The following is a 26,379-nucleotide window of genomic DNA, read 5'->3' as shown; positions in this document are numbered from 1 at the left end:
ACGTTTAACGTCTGAGCATGACATCTCTATGAAAATTGACAAGCAAATGCTTTCGTCCGCCATAATCATTTGCGGAATTTGTTATCAAACATCAGGCGAACAAAACCAGTGTGTTTATAGTTTTTTAGTGAGCAATGGCTATAGTTGAGGACGAAGTTAGAAATGAATCGGAAGAAGAAAATGAAATTGAGGTGGTAGTGGAAGAGGAGGAGAATGACGGAGCAGACTCTGACGACTCAGATGTATGCACGCCCGTACGATCCAACATTTGGCACATTACGTATTTTTTAAAGGAATCATAATATTTAATAGTACTTAATGGCATTATTTCACTGGTTCTGACCTCACACTAACTGGAAAATCGATTGCCGTTTTTGTTTTTTCTTGAAACTTATATTATTATGGAAACCTTTGTATCAATCCAAGTAGGCTTGAAAAAGATGTTTTATCCCAGAGTTTTGGGCTAAATGCATAAAGTTCTGAATGTCATAGAGTTTAAACTGCTCAATCATACTTTTATTTTTATACTTTTGCTTTGATTCAAGACAACATGTTTACAGTGAATGCACATAACAAGTTTTCGATGTTGTTTCATAAGGAAAACAATCCACTAAAATTCTTATTGTAGTTTACTTACAGTTTTTATATAAAAAAGTCAATAATACAGATAAAAATACTTTACCACCAACTTTTTTGGGTTTTATACAGAATCTTTGAAGTAATTGTACAGAAACAGGTTAATTCCATTGCAAACATTGGATTAATGTACTTCTTTATGATAGTCTCTAGGAAATATAGATGAAATACACAACCAAGTCTAATATTTATAACCAAGTTAAAGTTATGAGAAATCCATTTAGTTGGGGGTAACATTTGTCTAACCGTGGCTATGACAATGAGTTAAATGGTTATTTGGTACTTCACTGGTTTATTCTTGCTCTTGTTGAGTCAATTTGTATCTAAAATTAATACCTATATACTTCAATTTGTAATTGAAACTCATCATAGGAAATGCATTGGCTAAAGTGAAACTATAATATATTTACCTTAATCTGACCTAAAAGGGTTACATCTGGTTCCTAATATAATTCTTATAAGGGTCACCAAAACATCACCATCATCCGTGGAGCCTTTTCCCAACTATGTTGGGGGTGTCTTCCAGTCTAACCATATGTAGCTGTGTACAAAGAACGACTGCCTATCTGACCTCCTCAACCTAGTTACCCGGGCTACAACAAAAACATCACCATAAAAAGATATATATTTTTTTCAAATGGATATGATCTGATGCTCTAATTTAAGCTATTGTTTCAAGACATGTCTTGTCTGTCTATTAGGATGAAGATGAGGATATGATATTGGAGAGAAAAGTGAAGGAGTTGGAAGCACGCATTGCAGAAGACCCTTACAACTATGATGAACATGTTGATCTTATCCAAGCTTTGTGGTAAGTTCGCCTTTGGTTGTATAAAGTTCCATACCCGAATGGTAAAACAGGAGTACAGGACTCTGTTACTGAGTCTGACTTGCACTTGGCCAGTTTATATTTTTGAATTTTCGTTTACATTTGCCTGTTAATTTAATATAGTATGTTATGTGTACTTATACATCAATGATGGGATTAAATAATATTAATATAACAGTGATAAAATCTATAAAAGTAGTTTTAATTAAATGTATTTACAAGTCAGGATTGCATAACAATAATATTAAAAAGCATTATATGCATTACCAGAAGCTAGTTTGGACAGAGCAATTTTAAGGCTAATGTAATAACGAAAATTGTCCATTCTCTAATATACAAATAATATGCTTGTCTGTCCAGGGGTTTATCCTCACTGGAGCGCTGGCGCTCTGCCTTCGAACGTCTACAACAGCTGTCATCCCTGCGGGCGGAGCACTGGCTGCTTCGACTGCAAACTGAAGTGTCGTTAGCACACACAGATGTATCTCGTGAACGGGTGGCCAAGCTGTTCCAACAAGCTGCGCTTGATTGCTACTGTGAGTAGTGTCTTTCAAAAGAACTTTTTTCTTACGGACTGTTTCTGAGCAGAAGATTGGGAAGTCTAAACCTCATTGGTGCTATTCAAACAATTTTTTTATTTTTTTTGAAGTGTCCATTTTAAAAAATTTGCTACAGAAATAATTGTTACAAGCTGGTGTATAAAATGTGGTATTGGACTCTTGCTAACATTCTTAAAAATTCAGAAAATAAGCCCTACCTAATCATTTCATATCTCAACAACATCAACTTATCTCAAATAATTGTTGCTGTTATAGCAATAAAAGTGGTATTGTAAAAAAAAATTGCCTCTTACTATATATATATTTTTCTTTTGTTCCACTTTTTCCATTTGCCACATGGCAAAGACCTCCAACCTCCATTCTAACTCGTAACATATTTTATAATCTAACCATTTTCCTTCTCTCCAGCAATCCCGATACTAAGCGAGTGGTGTTCCTGGTCGCTGACGTTCGGCGAGGCGGACAAAGCGAGGGCACAACTCGAAGAGGTGATCAGACGAGCTGGGGCTGACCCATTCTCCGGGAAGATCTTTTGGGATGCTAAGTTGGAGCTGGAGAAGGCCCAGTTGGAAACTATGAGGTTGGTGACGCTCGTTTGTGTATTTATTTTAGAAGGATGTTTTTTTTTCAGTGTAGTTAAAGTTTTTTGTTGCAAGTAAATATCTAAATACTGTATATTTAGAGGGTATTTTCACAGTCAATGATGGGAAAAAATATTGGAAAAAGCATTGAAATACAGTGTAAATAGACAGAAATTAAATAATTCCAAAATGATGATAACAGCAATATATCAATCATTTATCGTTTAAATTGTTTTGTCAATCTCTTATTATTAAATGCAAAAATGTACCACTTCAATTAGAAATCAATATTGGCTATTTGCGTTTATATTTTCAATCATAAACAATGACTTCTCAGGGAGGAAGACACAGAGTACGTAGCACAAAAGGAGCGGGTGCTATGGTGCCTTGAAGAGGCAGTCTCTCGGCCGCTGCTTAGGGGAGAGGACGCCTTACAACAGATGGAGGAACTCGCGCTGTCCTTGCATGATCAGGACTATGTTGACAAGGTACGTACATCATCCTCCGAGCCTTTTTCCCAAACTACGTTGGGGTCGGCTTCCAGTCTAACCGGATGTAGCTGAGTACCAGTGCTTTACAAGGAGCGACTGCCCTATCTGACAAGGTACGTACATATGTGCTATATTTTACAATGATATTTACATTCCTACAACTATATATGTATATTATAAATTAAATCTACATACATATTTACTAAAATAACAGAAAAAAGGGGATATGTCCTCCATTTTCTTGCATTAAATGTTTGAGAAAAAAATATTCTTTTCACAGGCTTACTTCTTGATGTTAGTATGTGAAATTGATTCAAGTGTTTGTTCGTTGTTTTAGGTGAAGAAACAACATGAATCTGCAGCAGATTTTTTGAACAAAATAACGCCATTCGAGGACAAGCTATTGACCTTAGAGTAAGTTGGAAATTAACACTTATAGTAAAAAATTGTAGCAATACTATTTTACATAATTTTCTTACGAATGTTATTTTGTTCTGATCAGGAATCCAGATGAGAAATGCCAAGTGTACCAGGAGTATATAGATACAGTGAAGGATCTGTCTCTAGATGAGAAGTACGCTGAATGTGATAGTAATGGAATATTGAGGGTGAGTAGGTTTTGATCAGTATATTAAGGCTATGTTCAGATGGCAACGCGCGCGGTTTAAGATTGTAATCAATGTTGTTGTGTACATGACCGCGTCCGCCATCTGAATAGGTGAATCGCGCTGCAGCGCGCGTTTGTCTGAACTTTGCCTTATGGATTTTTTCTCTCTAGGTGCTGTACGACCGCGCGACCACCGACTGCATAGTATGCGCGGGCTCCTACGAGCTGCTCGTCGCATACGCGCGTCACGCGCATGCGCACTCCTCGCGCAGCACGTACTCGCGCGTGCTGGACTCGTGCGGCCGCCGCTGTCCGCGCCGCGCCACCTTCTGGACGCTCGCCATGCAGCAGGCGGAGCACGAGGGAGGGGTTCGAGGAGGTATGTACTGTGTGACGTCACACTCGCCGCGCAGCACGTACTCGCGCGTGCTGGACTCGTGCGGCCGCCGCTGTCCGCGCCGCGCCACCTTCTGGACGCTCGCCATGCAGCAGGCGGAGCACGAGGGGAGGGGGTTCGAGGAGGTATGTACTGTGTGACGTCACACTCGCCGCGCAGCACGTACTCGCGCGTGCTGGACTCGTGCGGCCGCCGCTGTCCGCGCCGCGCCACCTTCTGGACGCTCGCCATGCAGCAGGCGGAGCACGAGGGAGGGTTCGAGGAGGTATGTACTGTGTGACGTCACACTCGCCGCGCAGCACGTACTCGCGCGTGCTGGACTCGTGCGGCCGCCGCTGTCCGCGCCGCGCCACCTTCTGGACGCTCGCCATGCAGCAGGCGGAGCACGAGGGAAGGGGGTTCGAGGAGGTATGTACTGTGTGACGTCACACTCGCCGCGCAGCACGTACTCGCGCGTGCTGGACTCGTGCGGCCGCCGCTGTCCGCGCCGCGCCACCTTCTGGACGCTCGCCATGCAGCAGCAGGCACGAGGGGAGGGTTCGAGGAGGTATGTACTGTGTGACGTCACACTCGCCGCGCAGCACGTACTCGCGCGTGCTGGACTCGTGCGGCCGCCGCTGTCCGCGCCGCGCCACCTTCTGGACGCTCGCCATGCAGCAGGCGGAGCACGGGGTTCGAGGAGGTATGTACTGTGTGACGTCACACTCGCCGCGCAGCACGTACTCGCGCGTGCTGGACTCGTGCGGCCGCCGCTGTCCGCGCCGCGCCACCTTCTGGACGCTCGCCATGCAGCAGGCGGAGCACGAGGGGAGGGGGTTCGAGGAGGTATGTACTGTGTGACGTCACACTCGCCGCGCAGCACGTACTCGCGCGTGCTGGACTCGTGCGGCCGCCGCTGTCCGCGCCGCGCCACCTTCTGGACGCTCGCCATGCAGCAGGCGGAGCACGAGGGGAGGGGGTTCGAGGAGGTATGTACTGTGTGACGTCACACTCGCCGCGCAGCACGTACTCGCGCGTGCTGGACTCGTGCGGCCGCCGCTGTCCGCGCCGCGCCACCTTCTGGACGCTCGCCATGCAGCAGGCGGAGCACGAGGGGTTCGAGGAGGTATGTACTGTGTGACGTCACACTCGCCGCGCAGCACGTACTCGCGCGTGCTGGACTCGTGCGGCCGCCGCTGTCCGCGCCGCGCCACCTTCTGGACGCTCGCCATGCAGCAGGCGGAGCACGAGGGGAGGGGGTTCGAGGAGGTATGTACTGTGTGACGTCACACTCGCCGCGCAGCACGTACTCGCGCGTGCTGGACTCGTGCGACTCTCACTTCTACTGCTCTGAACAATTCATAAACTGAATTCTAACAGCCTTACTACAAAAACTTAAACATCTGTTTAAAACTTGACAAAAAAAATTACAGATTAAGACGTTGAAATAAAGTCCGTTTTGCAGCCACCCTTTTTTTTAGACAAGTTTTTAACAGATGTTTAAGGTTTTGTAGAAAGGCTGTTAATGTTCAATTATTTTCCAGGTGAAGTCAATATTCGAGACAGCTCTCTCGAAGGGCATGGAGACGTACAAACAGAACGAGGCGCTGTGGCTCAGCTACTTGGAGTACACGCGGCGTCGCACACAGCTCGACAATGAGGACGATGTCGAGAAGATGCGGAGGACGTTTAGACTCGCCTGGGATTCACTCGCTGAGGTAAATTTAATTACATATGATGTCCTCCTAGCCGATTATCGGCTACGGCGGCTGTTCTCATGTAAGGAGATTAGCCAACTACACAGGACATATTATAGTGCACGAGCATTTGCGCAGACACAAGTGCACTCCCTATTCCTTCACTCTCATAGTCCGATGGGACGGTAATCCGACACGACCGGAGAGAGATCAGGCGCAGGACCGACATTTACGTGCTCTCCGATGCACGGGTGAATCAATCACCAGCTTCCAGGCTCCGGGCTGCTTTGTGAAAGTCTTCTAAAACCCACAAAGCGATTTCGGCCCGACTCGGGAATCGAACCCGAGACCTCGTGCTCAGCAGCCGCACTTGCGACCACTAGACCAACGAGGCAGCAGTGTAATTACATATACATACTGTAGGAATCGAATAAAATTGAGATAAGGACAGGAGGATGATGGTGATGACTGTTGGTATTCCTAGAATTTGTGTTTTAGCCTGCAACATCAAAACTGTATAGTAAAATCGACTACGATTTTATTGAAACTTATTCATTTATTTATTTTCAAACATATAATTTACATTTTTAAATATTAAATATAAAAATAAAAAACATTTAAAAATACATATCGTAATCATATCATAATCAGTCACATTCTTGCATCCAATAAAATGAAATGTGAATACATTATATCTAAATATATGTATTTGTCTGCCTGCAACATATTATGTGGAATAGGGAAATTAAACAAAATAACACCGGCCGTTTGTTACCTACTAGTTATTATTTTCTTAATATTTAAAGTGTAATTGTTCATAGGCTTGGGGCGAAGAGGCGAACGACTGTGAAGTGCCGTTATATTGGGCCCGCCTCGAGTACAAGGTGCTGAATGACCCCAAACAAGGAAAGGAGATCTTCGAGGAAATATTCAGTGAGTTACAAACCTTTTGCATACTTATTTCCTTTCAGGCAATCGGAGCTAAAATATTATGGCAATATTTCTATGGTATATCATACATAGCATTGTTAAGTTTCCTTGGTTACTAAACCATACTCATATTTTTATAATGCCTCAATTCACCTTCCAAATTATGAAATTTATTTTTTAATATAGGTACTTTCATATTATTTACAAGATCTAAAACTAATCTTATATTTACTTACCTTAAACTAACCAAAATGATTATATTTATTTATTTTATTGCACACTTAACGATAAATATATAAAAAGAATACAGACAGTTTATGTACAATTGCGAGCTTAACCCAGAATTGGGTTCTCTTACAGCCAACCTTAAATCCATAGAGACATGCGATATTATATTATATTAAAACTAATTTCCAACAGAATACGGCGAAAACAAGACCATGTCGAAATACTGGGAGGCTCTCATCACGTTAGAAAGTAATCGAAGTCCAAAACCTTCTGAGAACAAACTGCGCGATTTGATGCGTCGAGCGCTACGGTCCGTGAAGGACTACCCGCCGTCCATAGCGAGGCTGTGGACCGACTACGAGAGGGACCATGGACATCTCAGCACTTTGAGGGAGTGTGTGGACGCTTGTGAGGTAAATATACTGCTTTTTCGAGAATTCGTGAGAAAGAAGTGAGGAAGTCTGACACTCAGTCTTACCAAGGGGTATTGGGTTGCCAGGGTTGAGAAGTTCATATAGACAGTGGTTTCGGGTGATCAGAAGCCAGAAAGTCTTGACATTCAGTCTTACCAAGGGGTTGCCCGGGTAACTTGGTTGAGGTCTGATAGGCAGTCGCACCTTGTAAAACACTGGTACTCAGTTGCGTCCGGTTAGACTGGAAGACCTCAACATAGTTGGGAAAAGGCTAGGCAGATGACATTCTTTGTTAGAAGGCGGCAATTTCAGGCCATTTCGATACATAGCCCATTTATCCAGGAGCATTTAAGCAAACTTTATTCCGATTGCGAGCAGTAGTTCCTTAGTAACGCAGCTAAAACCGCTGGTCGAAGCTATCCAGCTAATCTTACTTGTATTTTCAGGCAAAAACAAAAGAATGGCGTGAAAGCTATCAAGCGATGAAGGACAAAATGATTGGTAACAAGAAACAGCAGAAAGGCAAGTCTGACAACAAAAAGTCCAAGTTTGACAAGAAGAAGTCTAAAGATGACTTCAAGGACAAGGGCAAAGGGAAACGGAAGTCGGATGGTGCTGATGAGGGCAGTAAGGGGAAGAGGAAGAAGGAAGTTGAGATGGAGGTAGATCAGGAAGACACGGGGGGAGTTAAGAGATCTCATGATGATGAAGAAGAGGAAGAAGGTATGTACTTGTTAGTTAAATGTGGAATTTTGTTAATAAAAGACAATAAAACAAGTGACAATCGAAAATAGATTGCTAATTATTATCATTACTATATCAGCAGTTATTTGCAAAATTATATCTTTACTAGCTCCCGCCCGCGGCTTCGCCCGCGTAGAGTTCGGTTATATCGCGTTTCCAAGAGAATTCTTCAAAAGTCCGGGATAAAAACTATCATATGTTTTTCTCAAAGTCAACTCTATCTCTGTACCAAATATTAATACTTTCAGTTCAGTGGTTTAGACGTGAAAGCGTAACAGACAGACAGACTAAGCTACTTTCGCTTTTATAATATTAGTAGGGATTTGAGAATATTATATCTTTATTTGAGAATATACTAATTCCTAAATATAACAATACCATAACAACAAAGTAAATAGTAATTATAACTGAACATATTTGATCAGTGGGTGAGAGCAAGCGTCAACGCACGGACAGCACGAGTCCGCATCGGCTGGGCACCAGGGACGCGTGCACTCTCTTCGTCAGCAACCTGGAGTTCAAGTCAGTACACATACATACTAATAAATCTTATATATTTGTATTTAAAGTATAGATCTCGCCAAACTGTTTGTCGTTACGAAATATTGCGCGAGTCGCAGAGTACTTGTGCTCGAAGTGTAGTTACGAACAGCCTTCAAGAACTTCATCATGCTTATTAATAAATTTATTTATTTTTAAAAATATTAGCGTTTTTTTATCGATGTCTTCATGAAGTATATAAATTCTTCCTTCTTAGTCAAATACATAAGGTGGTCATGACCAAATAACCAGTTACGAGTGAGTGAACGATTTTTGGTATTACAAAAAATGGTCGGGTCTAAAGAAGGCATATAACGGCGAAGACAGTAACGTTCTTCGTCCCCCGTACACCCGCATTTTGGTGCGCTACATCCTTAGGAGATTTTCCGTTATGGCACCTCCGCTAGTTATTTTGTTCTCCATGGTTTTAATCGTATTATTGCAGAGTGGACGAGCAGAGACTCCGAGACAAGTTGTCACAATACGGCGACATCATCTCGCTGCGAGTTAGGAAGGGGATCAAAGCGTTCGGCGGATCCATCTGTTATTGCCAATATAAAACTCCAGTAAGTATATAGTACTGTCTTCGAATTACTTTACCATACAGATGGAATTAGTCGATAGAAGAACTGAAACTGCTGCCGGAGTGGCATCGATATTTGTTTTCCCATCACTAGTATATAAAATATATAAATCACTTGTATATAATATACATTGTATAAAAAAGAGGATCTTATGGTGAGCCTTTATAAAAATTTTCCTCACATTCGAAACAATACTTATAATAATGAATCACTTCGTTTTATTCTAAATCACTTAAAAAATATCAAACTTTAATTAAATATTATTAACCTGGATAAACTTTAATAAGTGATCGGAATAATTCATAGTGAGATTTATCACTCTAAAAATACATCTTATTTTGCAATTTCCAGGAAGCAGTAGACGAGGCACTAAAACACGACAGGATGCCACTAGACGGTCGTCCGATGTTCCTCTCCCGGTACTCAGCTACTAAGAAGTCCAAGCCCACCTTCAAATACTCCACAGAAGCGGAGAAGAACAAACTGTTTGTGAAGAATCTGCCCTTCTCGCATTGTACTAAGGACGCTTTGGCTGATGTCTTCGATAAGTACGGCAAATTGAAGGACGTGCGGGTGGTCACGCATAAGTGAGTGTAATGTTCACGTTTTTTGTGTCTTTTTAATTGAAAATGTGGTTGCATTGCACTGGAAAAAAATCTTTCGATTAAATTAAATACCAGAGTGCGAGAATTCGTCACATATTCCACTGAAGTGTAATCTTCATTTTTACACTTTTATTTTATTTTTATTAGTCTATATTAGTTTGGATATACTATACTGTCCCACTGCTGGCCAGAGGCCTCCCCCATAGCCTTCCATCGCTGATTGTAGCCAGTCCGCGAGAAGCTGTCCCACTCTTCTCTCTAGCGTTTCCTTGGTCTCCCTCTCGGTCCCCTGCCATCTTCAGGGATTCCCTTTTTAGTGTTTGTAGGGGCATACTTTTATAATGTCTTAATTCCGTTTCCAGGGATGGCAAACCAAAGGGCCTAGCGTACATAGAGTATGAAGACGAGAGCTCAGCAGCCGCCGCCGTCACCAGCACACACGGCATGACGCTCGCGGACCGCAAGCTCGACGTAGCGCTCAGTGCACCGCCGCCGAGACAGACCGAGCTGCCGGCACTCGGCCTCGCCAAGCGAGACGCGGGCGGTGGCATGTATGTATACTGTAGTTATAGTAACAACACACACGACACACCGAGCTGCCGGCACTCGGCCTCGCCAAGCGAGACGCGGGCGGTGGCATGTATGTATACTGTAGTTATAGTAACAACACACGACACACCGAGCTGCCGGCACTCGGCCTCGCCAAGCGAGACGCGGGCGGTGGCATGTATGTATACTGTAGTTATAGTAACAACACACGACACACCGAGCTGCCGGCACTCGGCCTCGCCAAGCGAGACGCGGGCGGTGGCATGTATGTATACTGTAGTTATAGTAACAACACACACGACACACCGAGCTGCCGGCACTCGGCCTCGCCAAGCGAGACGCGGGCGGTGGCATGTATGTATACTGTAGTTATAGTAACAACACACACGACACACCGAGCTGCCGGCACTCGGCCTCGCCAAGCGAGACGCGGGCGGTGGCATGTATGTATACTGTAGTTATAGTAACAACACACACGACACACCGAGCTGCCGGCACTCGGCCTCGCCAAGCGAGACGCGGGCGGTGGCATGTATGTATACTGTAGTTATAGTAACAACACACGACACACCGAGCTGCCGGCACTCGGCCTCGCCAAGCGAGACGCGGGCGGTGGCATGTATGTATACTGTAGTTATAGTAACAACACACACGACACACCGAGCTGCCGGCACTCGGCCTCGCCAAGCGAGACGCGGGCGGTGGCATGTATGTATACTGTAGTTATAGTAACAACACACGACACACCGAGCTGCCGGCACTCGGCCTCGCCAAGCGAGACGCGGGCGGTGGCATGTATGTATACTGTAGTTATAGTAACAAACACACGACACACCGAGCTGCCGGCACTCGGCCTCGCCAAGCGAGACGCGGGCGGTGGCATGTATGTATACTGTAGTTATAGTAACAACACACACGACACACCGAGCTGCCGGCACTCGGCCTCGCCAAGCGAGACGCGGGCGGTGGCATGTATGTATACTGTAGTTATAGTAACATAACAGCCGCTTTAGCTGGCTCCATCCTATATAAACAGCCGTAACAGCGGCCAAGACAGCTGGAAGCCAACAAAATGGTATTCATTTGGTTTTTACCAATATAGCTAGTGAAACTTCGAATCACTCCAAAAAAAATTTGAGGATCTGTGATGTAAAGAGCAAGTTAATACGGAGTTATAATAAAATTATTTCTATCATCTTATCAGGCGACGAACGCAACTCAGCAGTTTCATCCCCAGCGTGCTACAGCGACCATCCACGAGTACAGCCAAGCCGACCACCAGCACAGCCAACGGCAGCTCCACCAACGGCGACCAGACCAATGGCGACCACAGCAACGACAAGCGACCACTCAGCAACAGCGACTTCAGAACTCTTCTGCTTAAGAAATAACCAACTAATAATAAATAATGCTTTTACAAATACAGTCTGTAAATAAACTTAAAACTTCATACCTTTAGCGGAACTCACATTTTTAGCCGACCTCAATAAAAGAAGTAGGTACGTTTTCAATTATCGATACTTTTTATATTAGAGGTGTACCGTGATCGATGAATATTCCGCCTGTTTGCTACGGTTTAGTAATCTAACGTAGTCGGCTTAGTAGATTGTGTAAGAATAATCGACCTTTCTGACAGCAATAATATTCGCTTAAAAATAAATAATTCACGTTAGTGATAAAGTAAAAACTACTTATAAACGTAAACATAGTCGATTATCGATTTAAAATAATCGTTTTAAAGTACCCAGTACATCTCTAAAGGGCGCCAAATATGATGTGAACTGAGAAGAAATTCGTGCTGTATTTAACGGATTTCGACAATCAGAACGATTGCGTCACGGTTAAAGTTTTCTAGATCAGTAGACGTAGTACGAGCATACATATGTAAGGGAAGAGTGAATGATTTTTTATTGACATAATTTCTAAGGTTGACTAAATGCTAGTCTTGAATAAAACGTTAGAATAGTTCGTGCTACGCCTACAGATCAGACAACCGTGTATTTTGGCTTTAACTCGTAATGATAAGCGCCTCATACGCTAGTACATAGGTACCGTATATTACGTATTTGAAGGCGATGATTTGTATACTTATGATATCACTGTATTATAAATGGTTAGGACGGGACTTTGACACCGAAAGTGGTGTTTATTTGTGAAATTATAATCACAATAATTCATGTAATCACTAAGCTTCGTCATTGGTATGTTTATTTCGTTGTAAAAATTTAAATTTCAGTTTTTGTTCTGTTAAGTCTATATGAAATGTCTGTATTAGGATGTGATGTGTGTCGGAGTGTCGATGCACGGTTTTGGTGTCTAATGGTTGATTTATGAATTTCGTGTAATGATTTTTTATAAAGCTGTTTTAAAAGGTTATTCGCACTTCGGTAAAAGATGTTGCAGGGTAAAGAAAATTCGAATTTATAAATCTTGCAACGGCACTTCGTGATACAATTGAGAACTTTGTCAATACTTGCTTTTTGTTACTCAAAACCGGATTGTTTATATCGATGTTCACGCATTCATTCCATAGACGTTTAATGCGTATTATTGTACCAAGATGTGATCGAAATATAGTCACAATTTTCATAATAATTATAGCCATATAGTCCACTTCACTTGAATGTAAATGTTTGATATATAAATAATAGCAGTCACTCAGCGTGTGTGTACACAGTAACTTCTGATTATTTTGTGTTATATAACTTGAACATTTGTTTTGTATTCGGAGTTTTACACTGCGGTGTGATTGCGGACAGTGAATGATTCAGAATAAATGAGTTTTGTTGTATTCTGTTGTTTTGCTTATTAAAGATGGTACTTTATACTTATGGATATAAGAAAACGGCACCTCGATAATAAAAACAATTTATTTTATAAAAATACAATGTACACTTTACAATCTCAATAGAGAATATATAATTTCTTCTTATATACATCGAGAGTCGTCTACAATAAATAACTCTAAAAGCATTTCGTAACTGTAACTGGAAATTATAGTCTAAACAATTAACTTCGAAATGAGCTTTGTACTTCAACGTCTAACCTATGTGGAATCTGAGATATGTTTAACGATGTGTGGGACCCTTAGGGGTCAGCACCGGTGTTCTGTCACAGCCCACAATTGTCAAATACTGCATAATGTGTACACTTCGACGTCAATGGTTGTGCGTACGACGACATAATCACGCGAATAACATCATAAAATTGAATATTACTTGATCGTTTCGCATATTTCTCGAATGTTCGAAAATTAATTTTATATCCATTAAGTACTACGACTTCTACTTCAAATAAAAGTTGAGAAGTTTCTAGCTTCAAAGGTCCGCTCTTGTATGTAAAATTTGTGCTAAATACATAATGGCACTGTCATTTTTTAGAAAATGGCAATTTAAACATGTGTAAAGAATGATAACAAATACGCTACGTTGAACGTAAGGCATAACGTTTGCACCAACATTGAAACCCTTATAAAATATACGGGTCCCTTCAAATTGGACGCTTCGTATTGGTGCGACTACAATGCGTTTATTCTGGTTCACTTATTTTTATACAAAACTTGCGGCAGCTGGGCAGACACAAAACATCTAATTTGAAAGAACCCTCTACTCCATTTGAAACACTCAACTAAAGGCAAACAATCTTGATAGGACTTTATACAAAAACACATATAAAACAAATAAATTACTGCTTAGAATAATGGGTCAATTGATTAAGTAATTTTTATCGTAGTACTTACGTTGATTTTCAACCGCATTTATTTTAGCCTGAGTTTTTAAATAAAAAGTCAAATCAAGAATGTTTATCTTTAGTTATTTGCGTACTCAAACGGAGTATAAGTGTGCTGAATCAAGAAGTAAGTAGTGGGGTTGGCCCTAGGCCTCGTCACTTCAGTTCTGTGTCGTTGGCGGGTGACGAGCCTGGGACACCCCTTGACTTGAAGAATTGTCCACTATTAACACAACCGCACAGTATAGTATAGTCTATGCACCATTGAGCTTACACTTTGAGTATCTTAACGTAAAAAGGAACGTTGTACAAGTGTTAATAAAACTAGTGTCAGTTTATATGAGTACCGTTATGCCACCTTTTTTTTGAGCGCTCGAATGCTTCTATGATGCAGGCTCTGTGGGCAGAAAACAATCAACTTAAATACTTTCATGACAATAATTTCATTTTTCTGAAAATAACGTCATTTTCATTTTGTATTCTACAGAAAAACAGGGAAGGAAAGGACTGGTCAGGATGGGCTGAACTGCAAATTTTCTGTTATTTTAATTCGGTCAGTTCTACCAAGTAAGGTTTTTTATTTTGTTATTCATAGCACAAAAACGGTAGAATCGATTTGGCAGAATATTGGTGGGAATGTGGCTGAGAACCAGGATACGGACCCGAACATTCAGAATTTAGAGGTAACCTCATCAAGGATAAATATCTTCTTGTATATAAAAATGAATTGTTGTTCGTTAGTCTCACTAAAACTCGAGAATGGCTTTACCGATTTGGCTTATTTTGGTTTAAAATGTTTGTGAAGTTTGTTGGGTTAGCTGGTTAACAATATTACCTGAACAGTGACTGGTGCAGTATGTACGCGGAGACGTGTCCGGCGTCCACGTACCGCACCTCGGCGCCCGGCCAGATCTCCTCCAGCGTGCCGACGTCCTCCCGCGGCACGTACGCGTCGTGTTTCGCGCATACCGCTGCCAAAGCGAAGGTTTTAAAGTTTATACATATATCTATCTATATGTATAAAAAAAATACGGTTAAATTGAGAACCTCCGCTTTTAGGGAAGTCGGTTAAAAACAGTCAGTTCGCCATCTTGGAGAGGCCGCCATATTGGATAGGCCGCCATATTGGATTTGTAATGACTTTTGTTAACTAGTCATGTATTGTCATCAGAACTCAGAGCGTGTGCAAAATTTCATCCTAATCGAGGACCGGGAAGTGGGTCTCAGTAAGATTCCAAGATCTTCTGACATACATAGTTACAAGTGAAACTAATTAAATTAAAATAAATAAATAAAACGTGTTAAAAAATGATCCCTATATCCCTTGGCCACGTCATCACAAACTATTTAAGAATAGCCAAAACTAGTTTGTCCTGAAATCGGGTTTGGCCGGTAACATATTCAAGTTCTATCATCAGCCCTCCACATCAATGTGTTCACAGTGCTAATAACGCGGATCCATGCCAAAATGTCTTAGCTATAAATATCGCTTAGAACGTGAAAGTGATTACGAAATTGTTATTAACGACTATTTTAGTAAGTAAGATTAGGGGCGGATCCAGCCCTTAAAAAAGATTGTGGACATTATTCGTTAATTTCAGGTACTCAAGAAGTAGCTACACATGATATACAATGGAAGAGTGCAACGGGCATAATGGCGTCCACGGCCGGCATAGTACATAAGGGGTACCTATATGTACATACACTCTTTTGCAAAAAAAACGGGCACCTATGCGAAATCTTAGTTTTAAGGACTTTACGTGTATTTCAAAGGGTTTTAATGATTGTAGTATGTTTCTAGCATCAAAAGAGTTAGCCTAGCATGCGTGAGAGTGTATTCTAAATTTGAATTTTGTACAATTGCTAAGAAATTGGTTAAACCTTGTTTTGGACTATTTGCTAGCAGAAAGTTCGTCGGTGTTTTGAAAAGTTTTTGAAGTGATTTTCAGAAAAATAATAATGCAGTTTTAATTAATGATTAATGTACTTTTTAGTTAGATCAAAAAAAATGGAAAGCTATGCGTATTTGATAAAATTGTCACCTGCTCTAAATGGGCTATACTGATGATTGATGACAATGTTAAGAGTTTCGGTATTTTAGTGTAAAGCGTTCTATTGTTTAGATATTGTACTCACGTGTTTTAAAATATCGCTTTTTCATAAATAAACACTATTTAGAAGAATATCAGTACCTTTGGCTGCGACAAAACCAATTTAAAGTAAGCAGTGCCGATCACAACTAGTTTCCTATCGGACTTTGACATTTAAAAAATACCAAATTTTGTGATAAATGTTGAAATTAACCACATAAAAAATTATGATTAGGGTTAAAGCTATCTAAAAAGTCAAATTATTGCCGCGTTGAAGCTCTCGATAACTCCATAGGTATCGGGTTGCTAAACGACGATTTAGCTGAAAGGGAGTCAAGAATTCAAAATTATTGGCCAAACGTATGGTTCTTAAGAAATGAGCAGATAGCCAATTATTGTTATGATTTAAGCCAGAAAGTGCTGTAGATGCCAGAAAATCTCATTGTAGGCAAGTTTATTTAATAAAATGTCCGTGGGATGTAAACACGCTGTCTGAACGCTCAGACTCATAGATCTTCAGAGATCTACGGAGTTTCCCAAGAGACGAGGTTGTTTAAAAATCAGTGATTACGAGACCTTAAGACCTCGTGCTCACAGTATATGCGCTATATTCTGTATTTTGTAGAATTTCAAGACTTTTAAAAATGTCAAAGTCTGATAGGAGACGAGTTGTGATCGGCACTGCTTACTTTAAATTGGTTTTATCGCAGCTCAAAGTACTGATACTCTTCTAAATAGTGTTTATTTATGAAAAAGCGATATTTTAAAACACGTGGGTACAATATCTAAACAATAGAACGCTTTACACTAAAATACCGAGACTCTTAACATTGCCATCAACCATCAGTATATCCCATTTAGAGCAGGTGAAAATTTTATCAAATACGTATAGTTTTTCAAAAATGTTTTGATCCAACAAAAAAGTACATTAATCATTTATTAAAACTGCATTATCATTTTTCTGAAAATCACTTCAAAAACTTTTCGAAACACCGACGAACTTTCTGCTAGCAATTAGTCCAAAACAAGGTTTAACCAATTTCTTAGCAATTGTACACAATTCAAATTTAGAATACAATCTCACGCATGCTCGGCTAACTCTTTTGATGCTAGAAACATACTAAAATCATTAAAACCCTTTGAAATACACGTAAAGTCCTTAAAACTAAGATTTCGCATAGGTGCCCGCTTTTTTTGCAAAAGAGTTTATATTAGGAGTCATTAACAGTACATAATGGATAAATAAACAAGAAATAACTAGTATAGTATAGTTATTAGGTTTTATTGTGTTATTTAGTTGTAAATTTAGTGTTAATTTTTTATGATTTTTGTATAGTTATTTTAATTTCCACTATTGTTTTGTTTTGTTTTTGTGTTAGATTTAAGTTAATTGTTTGTATGTGTAGTTATTGTGGACACCACTATCGAATTGGTTAAACTGTAATGGTAGTGTGTATGTTTTAAATAAATAAATAAAAAAAATAAAAAACCTGTGACAATTAGGGTTGTAGGCATGCCCAGTGCCTACTACGGTAGACCGTTACCGACTTAAGTTGTGAATCCTGGCTTTATGTATCAAGAGGGATGAGGTTAAATACAATACTGTATACTAATAAAGAACCACAATAAGGATATTCATGAATGTGTTTGGTAACAACTTTATAAACGTAAAATACAGTCAAAAGAATATGTCAGCTTCAGTTTTTTGCAGGTGTGGCTGATTATTTCAAAAATGTTCACGCTATATAAGTCTTTCTAAGTATGTTAGCGTAAATGACACGTGTAAGGCCACGTAATATAATCCACGTGGATTCATTTTGACAAGTGCCAAGTTTTCACCAAGTTATCCAAACTATGTGGTATGTGTGACTTGAGACAAGAGCATGCCATATTGCTTTGTAAGACCAGTTATCGTGTATTCTTGAAGTATAGTAGAAAGTATAGGCTAAGCAGTTTTACACTTGCTGTATGTATAATATTTAGTAACGATATTCGCCTTGAAAAAGCACCTAAACTTGGGTTAAAAAAAGGAAAAACTATTCTATTCCTATTTTAAATTTAAGTGTGAAGATCGTGGGGATAAACGCTCATTCGTTCACTGTATGTGAAGAGGCATGTGCCCCGAAGTGGGACACTTAAATAATAACAAGTAACTCATTAAAAACTCACCAATAATCAACGAGGTATCATACGGCACGGAGAAATTACTGAGATGCGTACATTCGTCCATGATCCCTCTCATGAACTGTAGCGTCTCTCTGTCCCTCCAATGTATTTTGCTTATGTCTATCTTCTTCCCACTTTTCGAACTAGATCTTAAGAACGGTAAATTCACCCAAAAATCTGACGTTAATTCCGATATATTCCAAGATTTTTCTGGTTTTTTGATAATTTCCTTTTTTGTCCTATCTACTGTAAGTTCTTTGATAATTCCTGAACTTTTCACTACGCTAGAATTTTGTTTGGCATTCTGTTTTTCTGTTTTTTCGTCGGCCCGCCTCTGTATTGTTTGTAACAAGTCCTGTAGGTCGGCTGGAAGAAATAAAAATGTTTTATGAAAATCTTTTTTCTCTATAATGATGGAATTTCCCATTTGGGAGCATAAGCTTTGTCAGTTCATGCTAATTTACTCACCACACACCCATTTTATTCATTTATTCGACTCAAATAAATGCTGTATTATCTTACCTGTAATGTGGGTGCGTATGCGCATATACAATTGCTACAACATTGAGCAATACTTTTGGGCATGTATTATGAAAATCAAGCAGTTTTTTTTTAATCACCGCTGATCATATTGGCTCAATTGTATCGACGCAACATTTTAGCACTCCCAACATTAGAATATGTAGACTTACCAACTTTACATTTAAAGAGGACCTCTTTCAGTCTCTGTTCGCTCAAATGGTTGATGTCGTCAATGTCTGAGGGCTCCAACACGAACTTCTCATTGGAAGTCAGCTTGTCGTACAACTGCTGGCTGATCTTCTCCTCATCCAGCAACTTCTTCAGCTCCTCATTCAAGTTCTCGATTTGACTCAATGCTTCAGACTCGGCTAAATGTTTAGGCACTTTATCATTGTTTACTTCTAGTATATTCCTATTTACGTCTACGATTTCCTTTGGCACTTCTGCACTAGTTTCCTTGTACGTTATGTCTAATTTTCTTTTGTTTTCGCTTTTGAGTGTTTGCGTCGGAGGTTTGTCTGTGTGTGGTATTTCCATGGTCTGTGAGTAGGTGCGCGCGAACTTCTTGCCGGCGAGGAATGCCTCGTCCACGATGGTGACCATCTTGGACAGTTTCTCTCTGTACTCGCCGTCCGAGAGGTACTGGTCCTCTAGCAAGTCCCAGTTTATTGACTGCGACATGACACCCTGGAATTTTGGATTCCTAGCTTATTACGAGTACGGTAGACCGCACATCAGTGGTAACTGTCATGCACCTTAACTCAATAGTAATAAGTACGATTTTCCTATAAAACTGTTACCACTGACCTGAAGTTGACTGTACCTACGTGTGTTTGAGATTGAACCTTAAATACAGGTAAATAGAGTTGAATGTACCTGTAAGAATACTGCCGAGGCTGTCGACCAGGAGAGGCACGGGACTAGTACTAGAGGCTTCGGCCAGTTTGTAGCCGCCAGTGACGCCATCTGCCGAACACGTGCAGAATCAATCTTTGTTATTTATAAAATTATTTTGAGCACTTAATCAAAGGTTCTTTTGACTGTGTATTAACCATACTTTTTGGATGGTTTGGCCACTAGTGGAGGTCATATAGGCAGTCACGACATCTACTACATACTAGCATCGCTTTGGGACACTAGCTGATCCAAAAATAAATCGTCTGCATAGAAAATGATACTCTAGGTTCGAGCGCAAACAGAGAAATAAACGTATGTAATGTTAACGTCTAGATTAAGCATCGAATCTGTCTCCTAAAGTATAGGTTCTCGTACTTAACGGCCTGTGCACACAGTTCTTAAAAGCGCGTTAGGCTGCGTCTGACTAAACGCGCATCGAGACGTGATGTATATAGGCCCTTAGTTACTATTCTTTTGTGCTTTTTGGTAAGACATGGTGGTAAAAACAGTGCTATTTTTATAATTCTACTAACATGTCCGCCCATAGAGAGTCCGGTGACGCCGAGAGGGCCGAGGCCGTTGCGCTCGCACCAGTGGAAGAGCACCAGCGACTCCAGGATCAGACACCCGCCCATCACGAAGATATCCGACACGTTGTGCAGAGATGAACGACTGAGCAGAAAAGGGGTCACTTATTGTATAACAATACATAGAGTATCTGTGGATATCTAAGGGGGAGGCCTATGTTCAGCAGTGGACGTCCTATGGCTGAGATGATGATGATGAATACATAGAGAGAGACCATATTTGTATTTTACACAACAATACATAGGGGTCCATCTTTGAACCCGAAGACTTAGGAAGGCTCGTTAATTTGCACATCCCGGCTGTAATTTGTATGAACATCGTTTCGTGTGGTCAGAAGCCATAAAGTCTGACCATAGTCTTTGGAAGGGTTATCAGGGAAGATTACATAGAGAGAGACCATCTTTTAACCCGGAGAGTTCGGAAGGCACGTTAATTTGTACATCCCGGCAGTGACTGGTTTGAACATCGATATCAAATAGACCTGGTAATTGCGCTGAGTTTTCTCCGAATGACAAAGGTCATCATCATCATCATGTGAGGCGTGAATATAGCTGGCTTCAGAAAAGCTTAGTTAAAAGACGCGAGCCACAAAAAATAGTACAGTTTTTTGTCAATCCCTAATTTTACACTTTGCTGAGATATTTATTCCCGATTGCAACATTTTTTCGTGAACTACTGTTACACATGTCGCAACTAAAATTGGGGTCACCACGTTCCCGCTGGCAGACATAACACACAATATACTTATATGATAGATATGTAGATGTGATGATATGTAATTTTTATCACTCACACTTGGTCAGTCGGCTTGCGTAGTCCGTAGAAGGGGTTCTCCAGTATAATGCCGCCGATGCCCGCCTCTTTCAGTAGGGGCTTCACCATCAGGTTCCGCCGCCGCCAAAAAAACTACGGACAAATAAAAATTTATGGTTATTTAAGGGTTAGCAGTATTAATGAAGAAATATCACTTTTTTTAACGAATTATTTCACTATAGTTGTGACAAAAAGATGGATTCTTTGTTACCAAAATAAATGAGAAACAAAAGTAAAATTAAAGTCTCATATCATCAACTTCTGGTTCGATCTTTTTAGAAGGTGAATGATTCTTATTTATCAAACATATGAAATGACCGCTGAATAAGGTCGAATGCCACGCCGTGGCACGTGTAAACAAAAACATTTTATACAGAATTAGAAATGAGTATCTATAGCAAAAAACCAAAGTAACAACTGCATTCACGCCAAGTTTCACACCTGGTGCGGTCAAGCATAGAATATCCTTTAATTGTATCAAACTACACCATTTCCTAGGTGTTTACGTTGGTCATAATTAATAACCAATGGGCATAGTGCCAGCATCTTAACACTAAAAACTCGTAAGTCAAACGAGGCTTGAAAACTAGCGTTGGCCCATAGCCAAGAAGACAACATTCGTGATTCTTTTTCATAACTTTTCAAAAAAAGAACATAAGATAGGATGACGCTTGGAGGTCGGTATATGTAGGTTCGTAGCAAAGGTATTTATGGAGAGTCAGCATTTCAGCAATAACATTTGTAGGTCAATAACCGACGAAATATGATAATAAAATCGATATAACTACACCTATTGGTCTTCTATCGGGTAAAATATCTAGCATTACATGTTTTGGTGCAATGATTAGATAAGATATTTCGACGTACTCGTTTCAGCATATTTTTATGAAAACATTGGAAGACAAAAGGAAAATTATATATTTTTCTTTTGCCTGATGTTTATTTATGTTAATACTGTTATTCTGCTTGAATAAGCGTCGTGCCTTTACGTCACTATATTTGGTAGAAATAAATACTTAATGCAGCGTTGATAATAGGCAACTGTTTTGTTATGCCCTGTTTACCTCATAATTTTTTTGACGCATTTGAAAGAAGTAGTTTGTATCGAAAACTAGAATTATTTACAAAGAGAGCCTTATTAACTAATTAACTAGGTGTAAGTATAGCGTGTCTTCTAGACGTGACTTTGTAATTATGATACAAAAGAGACAGTTTTAAATGGTGATTGCTCTATTGCTCATAGCATCTGAAGTATTTACCTGCATAGACAATTGCCAACTATGTTAAGGTCATATTCCAGTCTTTCATGGAAAGTAGATGTAAAATAATGCAGAACTGAGCGACGATAGACGCCAGTTGGCTTTCTTGAGACAAAAGACTAGTCTTATTTTTTTTAAACATCTTTTATTATCCTTATCATGTACTTATTATTTTGTGATATTATCATGTCCACCATATCTTCTTTTATTTTAGATCCTTTAAGAAAGAGATCATACGTTGCTGACTAGCTATCACTGCAAATCTGAACCTGAATCTAGACGATTGGAAATCTGAACCAAATGTTACCGGAGAAACAATTATATGTTACCGGTTATTTCTGGTTTTGATTAGTTCCATAATATAATCAATTATTACAACTCATTCTAAATGCTCCTACTTCAGCTCAGCTTCTAAACTAGCTCTCTGCTGAGTTACAATTTACCAATTAATGGCAGAAGATAGGTGTCAGGCATGACAATAAGTGGTAACACATGTATCAGTGCTTCTCAACTTGGATTGGTTAAGTGAAGTGCAGGGAACTACGTCTATTACACTACGACTTCTCACCAGAGCCAGGGTCGGCAGACCACTACAGCATGATTTAAAAGTTCTGCCTACAGACGTAAACATTATTTGGGTGCAGTGCACTCGCAATAAATGCATTTCTATATAAGGAAGATCTGATACTATCAATGCTTTTACTTTCTATAACGCGTGTATTGATAGACTAGTACTATATTACGTAAATCGGCTGGCCTTCCGCAGCCTCAGATCAATCTTTATCTATCATCTATAATAACATTATCATACGATTACAAACACTGTACGCTCGACATCGTAGATAGTCTAACCAACTGGAGGCGCCTTCTGTGCCACAAGAGAGAGATGGTCTAATGAATTATTATCAAGCAATTGATATGTATGAAATTGCCAAAAACAACAAAGACTGTCCTTTACAGTGCGTGCCGCATTTCAACTCAATTTGATTGCCTCGACGAAAACTTGCTTAGGACTAGGGCTGCCATCCGTCCGGGTTTTCCCGGATTTGTCCTCGTTTTTAGGCCGTCCGGGGGCCGTCCGGGCGGGGTTTCAAGAAGTGTCCGGGGAAAACCCGGACACATTTCATGTAAGGAAGCACCTCATTGAATTTAAGTATATGTTAATAGTAAATAGATAACAAATTAGGTATTATTTTGTTTAAAAAAAATCGTACTCGCGATTTACGCCAAATGTCCGGGTTTTTTAAATGTATGTCCGGGTTTGGCGAAATTCGAGATGGCAGTCCTACTTAGGACGGTCATATATTTCATTGGTTGTTACTACATTGTATGCGCCTAGTTTAGCTTTAGTTTACCTATCATTTATGCTGTATGCATGCGTCACAATTATGATAAAAAATGCATATATGTAAGCGTTTGTTACGTTGCCTCGCACCTCGCGCTTAAAAAGGCAGTCTTTGTATGTGGTCACGGCGGCTTCAGCTGATTCAACAATCTAAGCTCGTCATTGGTCACTGGCATCGTAAACTAGTGACGTGAACATTACCGTAGTGTCGTGCCAACGCCTTCGATAGAATACTTGTTGTTGTTTACAATAGTTCTAGATACACTGTTTGGGCGATAAACGTCATATATCATGTCTAATTGTGAATTATAGTCTGCGTCACAGTGTTAAAGGGTTAATCTTCCGTCTTATTTGTACATATTGATTACGTGTTTTTATTAGCGATATTGTAGGCAGAGAAATATTGTATTATAAATTACGAAAAACCTAAGTGAATAAAGTAAAGCAGGTAAAAGCTAATTATGTAGAAAAAATTCTAGACATGCCTGGATTTGAAATCCCAGACCATACATAAGAGCACATTTTTGAAAGAGCTGTTCTCTGCAGTTCAACCCACGTGCTGAAGAAACTTCTTTCCACACTGAGGTGCAAAATTATTACCTTTACATAATATCTTTTCTCAGTGTCTACACTATGTTTCTGCAAAATTTCATTTTAATTGGCTCAGTAGTTTTGGCGTGAAAGCCAGACAAAGAGGTACATTTGCATTATAATATATTAGTTAGTCATTAATATTGTTTTTACTCACATGGTCACCGGTACCGGCAAGATGTAAACAAACAGGCTTGCAGCCCTTCTCGGGCCAGTGAACGGGCAGCAGGGCCTGGAAGTGTGCCTTCTGGGCTATTTTGGGCACGATCCCAGGCAAGTACCGTTCCAGTGGCGTTATGAAGTAGCCCTCGAAGAGTTTGCAGTCTGAGAGTGTTTGTTGCTGAAAAGATAATGATAATGGGTATTTTTGTAGTATTTAATATTAAGTTATTAATAATTCTGTACTATTTATTTTATATAAGTACATTTGTATAAAATAAATACATTAATTTTATTTTCTGTTTATAGTGAGAGATTTTGAGTTTTTATTGAATTCTGAAATCACCTGTAGTAATTTCTGCATATATTAATGGATCACAATTCGTAATTTTATTTTGGGTATTTGTACACTTCTCCTTTATAAATTGTTATGATTTGCTATATGTTCTAGAAGTTTCCAAAAATATATTTTTGGTAATCAATAAAACAAAACATAACAAAGAAAAAACAAAACAAAAGATTTTTATAATATTTTTTATGAAATTTTGAGATTCAACAAAAAGCCTTCGGTATTATTTATCAACAACATCATATTCTTAGGTTATGAATCATGCAACTTATTTATGACTCAAAGTTTCAAAATAAAAACATGAACAAGGAAAAAAAAGCAAAAACAAATATTTACCTTGGTAATCGTAACAGGATAGTCTCTTTCCACCAGTTTGAAACATTCATCCCGGTTCGAAACCACTTTCCTGAACTCGAATAACCTTAAAACATAACATTGAAACTGAGTGTAAACAAGCTACACATTGTGACAGCAGCACGCCGCCGGCCCGCCCGACGGCGGACCTGTTACACAACGACTATACCACATGTACTATCATCATTCTGACCTTCGCAAGTTCTCTGGTTTCCCCCATCCTTTAGTAAAGAACTTTGTCAGAAGAATACTCCTGTACACGGCATCTAACCTACTAGCCGACATATTTCGTGAGCCGGACGGTAATGGCCTGTTTCACTGACGAGTTTTTTTGGTGAAATCTTTTTTGATTTCGCTGTTACGATTACTGGTTGTCAATACATTTTGGCTGTGAATGACTGAGATCAGGGGTGACAATCTTAATAGTGGCAAACGAGAAAACGTATCATTATAGGTCTGCAAAATGAAGTGAGACAGTAAATACATTGAGGTCCTTACATGGAAGTGTCATTTTAATTTGGTAGTATTATAATGTAAGATATTAAAGAAACTGAAATATAGATGGCGTTATTTGTAATGACGATGATGCGCGATTGCGTAGTAGTTATGCTTAGGTGTGTAAGAGGGCGCTATCACATCTTTTATTGGTTCTACTCTTACCCTATCTTTTTTTTCAGCTAAAATAAAAAAATAAATAATAAAAATTTTGAGTTGCATATTGAAGCAATTACTAAAATTTAATGTTTATTATCAATTAGCCAGAAATAAAATAAAATTCAAGAATTTATTTTCTACTGGCAACATTAAATCCATTTTCTACATGCAACATTATGCAAAAATTGTCAATCAAACAAAGGATGATGGGCAATTTTATATGAACCCTGGCCTGATAACCAATAAAGTTCTAATGTACATTAGATTATTGCTTACACCATACAGTTACTGAAATAAAACAGTTCATGTCAAGAATCGACCGGAAATAAGTACAGTCGGGCACAAAGGAGTTATACTTTTTGCACCATTTTTTTTTGTTAAAATACAATCCATAGTAGAAAAATTCATTGCATGGTGTATTTTCGTCAACTAATTACTTATTTAAATAAGCCTAGGGTAGACTATCAATTTAAATCGGTCTTAACTAGGCATA

At 39.7% G+C, this 26,379-nt stretch overlaps 3 protein-coding genes across 3 annotated transcripts in view; 1 reads left to right on the top strand and 2 right to left on the bottom strand.

Annotated features, from left to right (window-relative positions):
• The window catches only part of LOC110370826 (glucose dehydrogenase [FAD, quinone]), a 257,804-nt gene that overhangs the window by 24,195 nt on the left and 207,230 nt on the right, over positions 1-26,379 (bottom strand). The gene's annotated exons all lie outside the window — the stretch shown is intronic.
• On the top strand, positions 25-13,161 carry LOC110370952 (squamous cell carcinoma antigen recognized by T-cells 3). Its single transcript, XM_064040339.1, has 18 exons — positions 25-242; positions 1,338-1,447; positions 1,826-2,001; positions 2,434-2,605; positions 2,944-3,094; positions 3,435-3,511; positions 3,600-3,705; positions 3,876-4,073; positions 5,195-5,206; positions 5,625-5,798; positions 6,599-6,710; positions 7,128-7,348; positions 7,795-8,071; positions 8,518-8,614; positions 9,078-9,198; positions 9,568-9,803; positions 10,184-10,372; positions 11,575-13,161. The coding sequence occupies exons 1-18, from the start codon at positions 135-137 to the stop codon at positions 11,759-11,761; spliced, it is 2,724 nt and encodes a 907-aa protein (XP_063896409.1). The 5' UTR covers positions 25-134; the 3' UTR covers positions 11,762-13,161.
• LOC110370953 (protein ABHD18) lies at positions 13,225-26,053 on the bottom strand. The gene is made up of 10 exons (XM_021326976.3): positions 25,426-26,053; positions 25,215-25,299; positions 24,528-24,710; positions 21,156-21,268; positions 20,308-20,446; positions 19,754-19,843; positions 19,048-19,564; positions 18,359-18,721; positions 14,935-15,070; positions 13,225-14,496 (listed from the first exon to the last, which is right to left on the bottom strand). Exons 1-10 carry the CDS (start codon positions 25,515-25,517, stop codon positions 14,430-14,432), a joined length of 1,785 nt encoding a protein of 594 aa, XP_021182651.2. The 5' UTR covers positions 25,518-26,053; the 3' UTR covers positions 13,225-14,429.

The sequence above is a fragment of the Helicoverpa armigera genome, chromosome 22 (genome assembly GCF_030705265.1).
Source record: "Helicoverpa armigera isolate CAAS_96S chromosome 22, ASM3070526v1, whole genome shotgun sequence".
Lineage (NCBI taxonomy): Eukaryota > Metazoa > Arthropoda > Insecta > Lepidoptera > Noctuidae > Helicoverpa > Helicoverpa armigera.
Note: the sequence above shows the minus strand (reverse complement) of the source record. Positions and strands in the feature narration are given on the sequence as shown.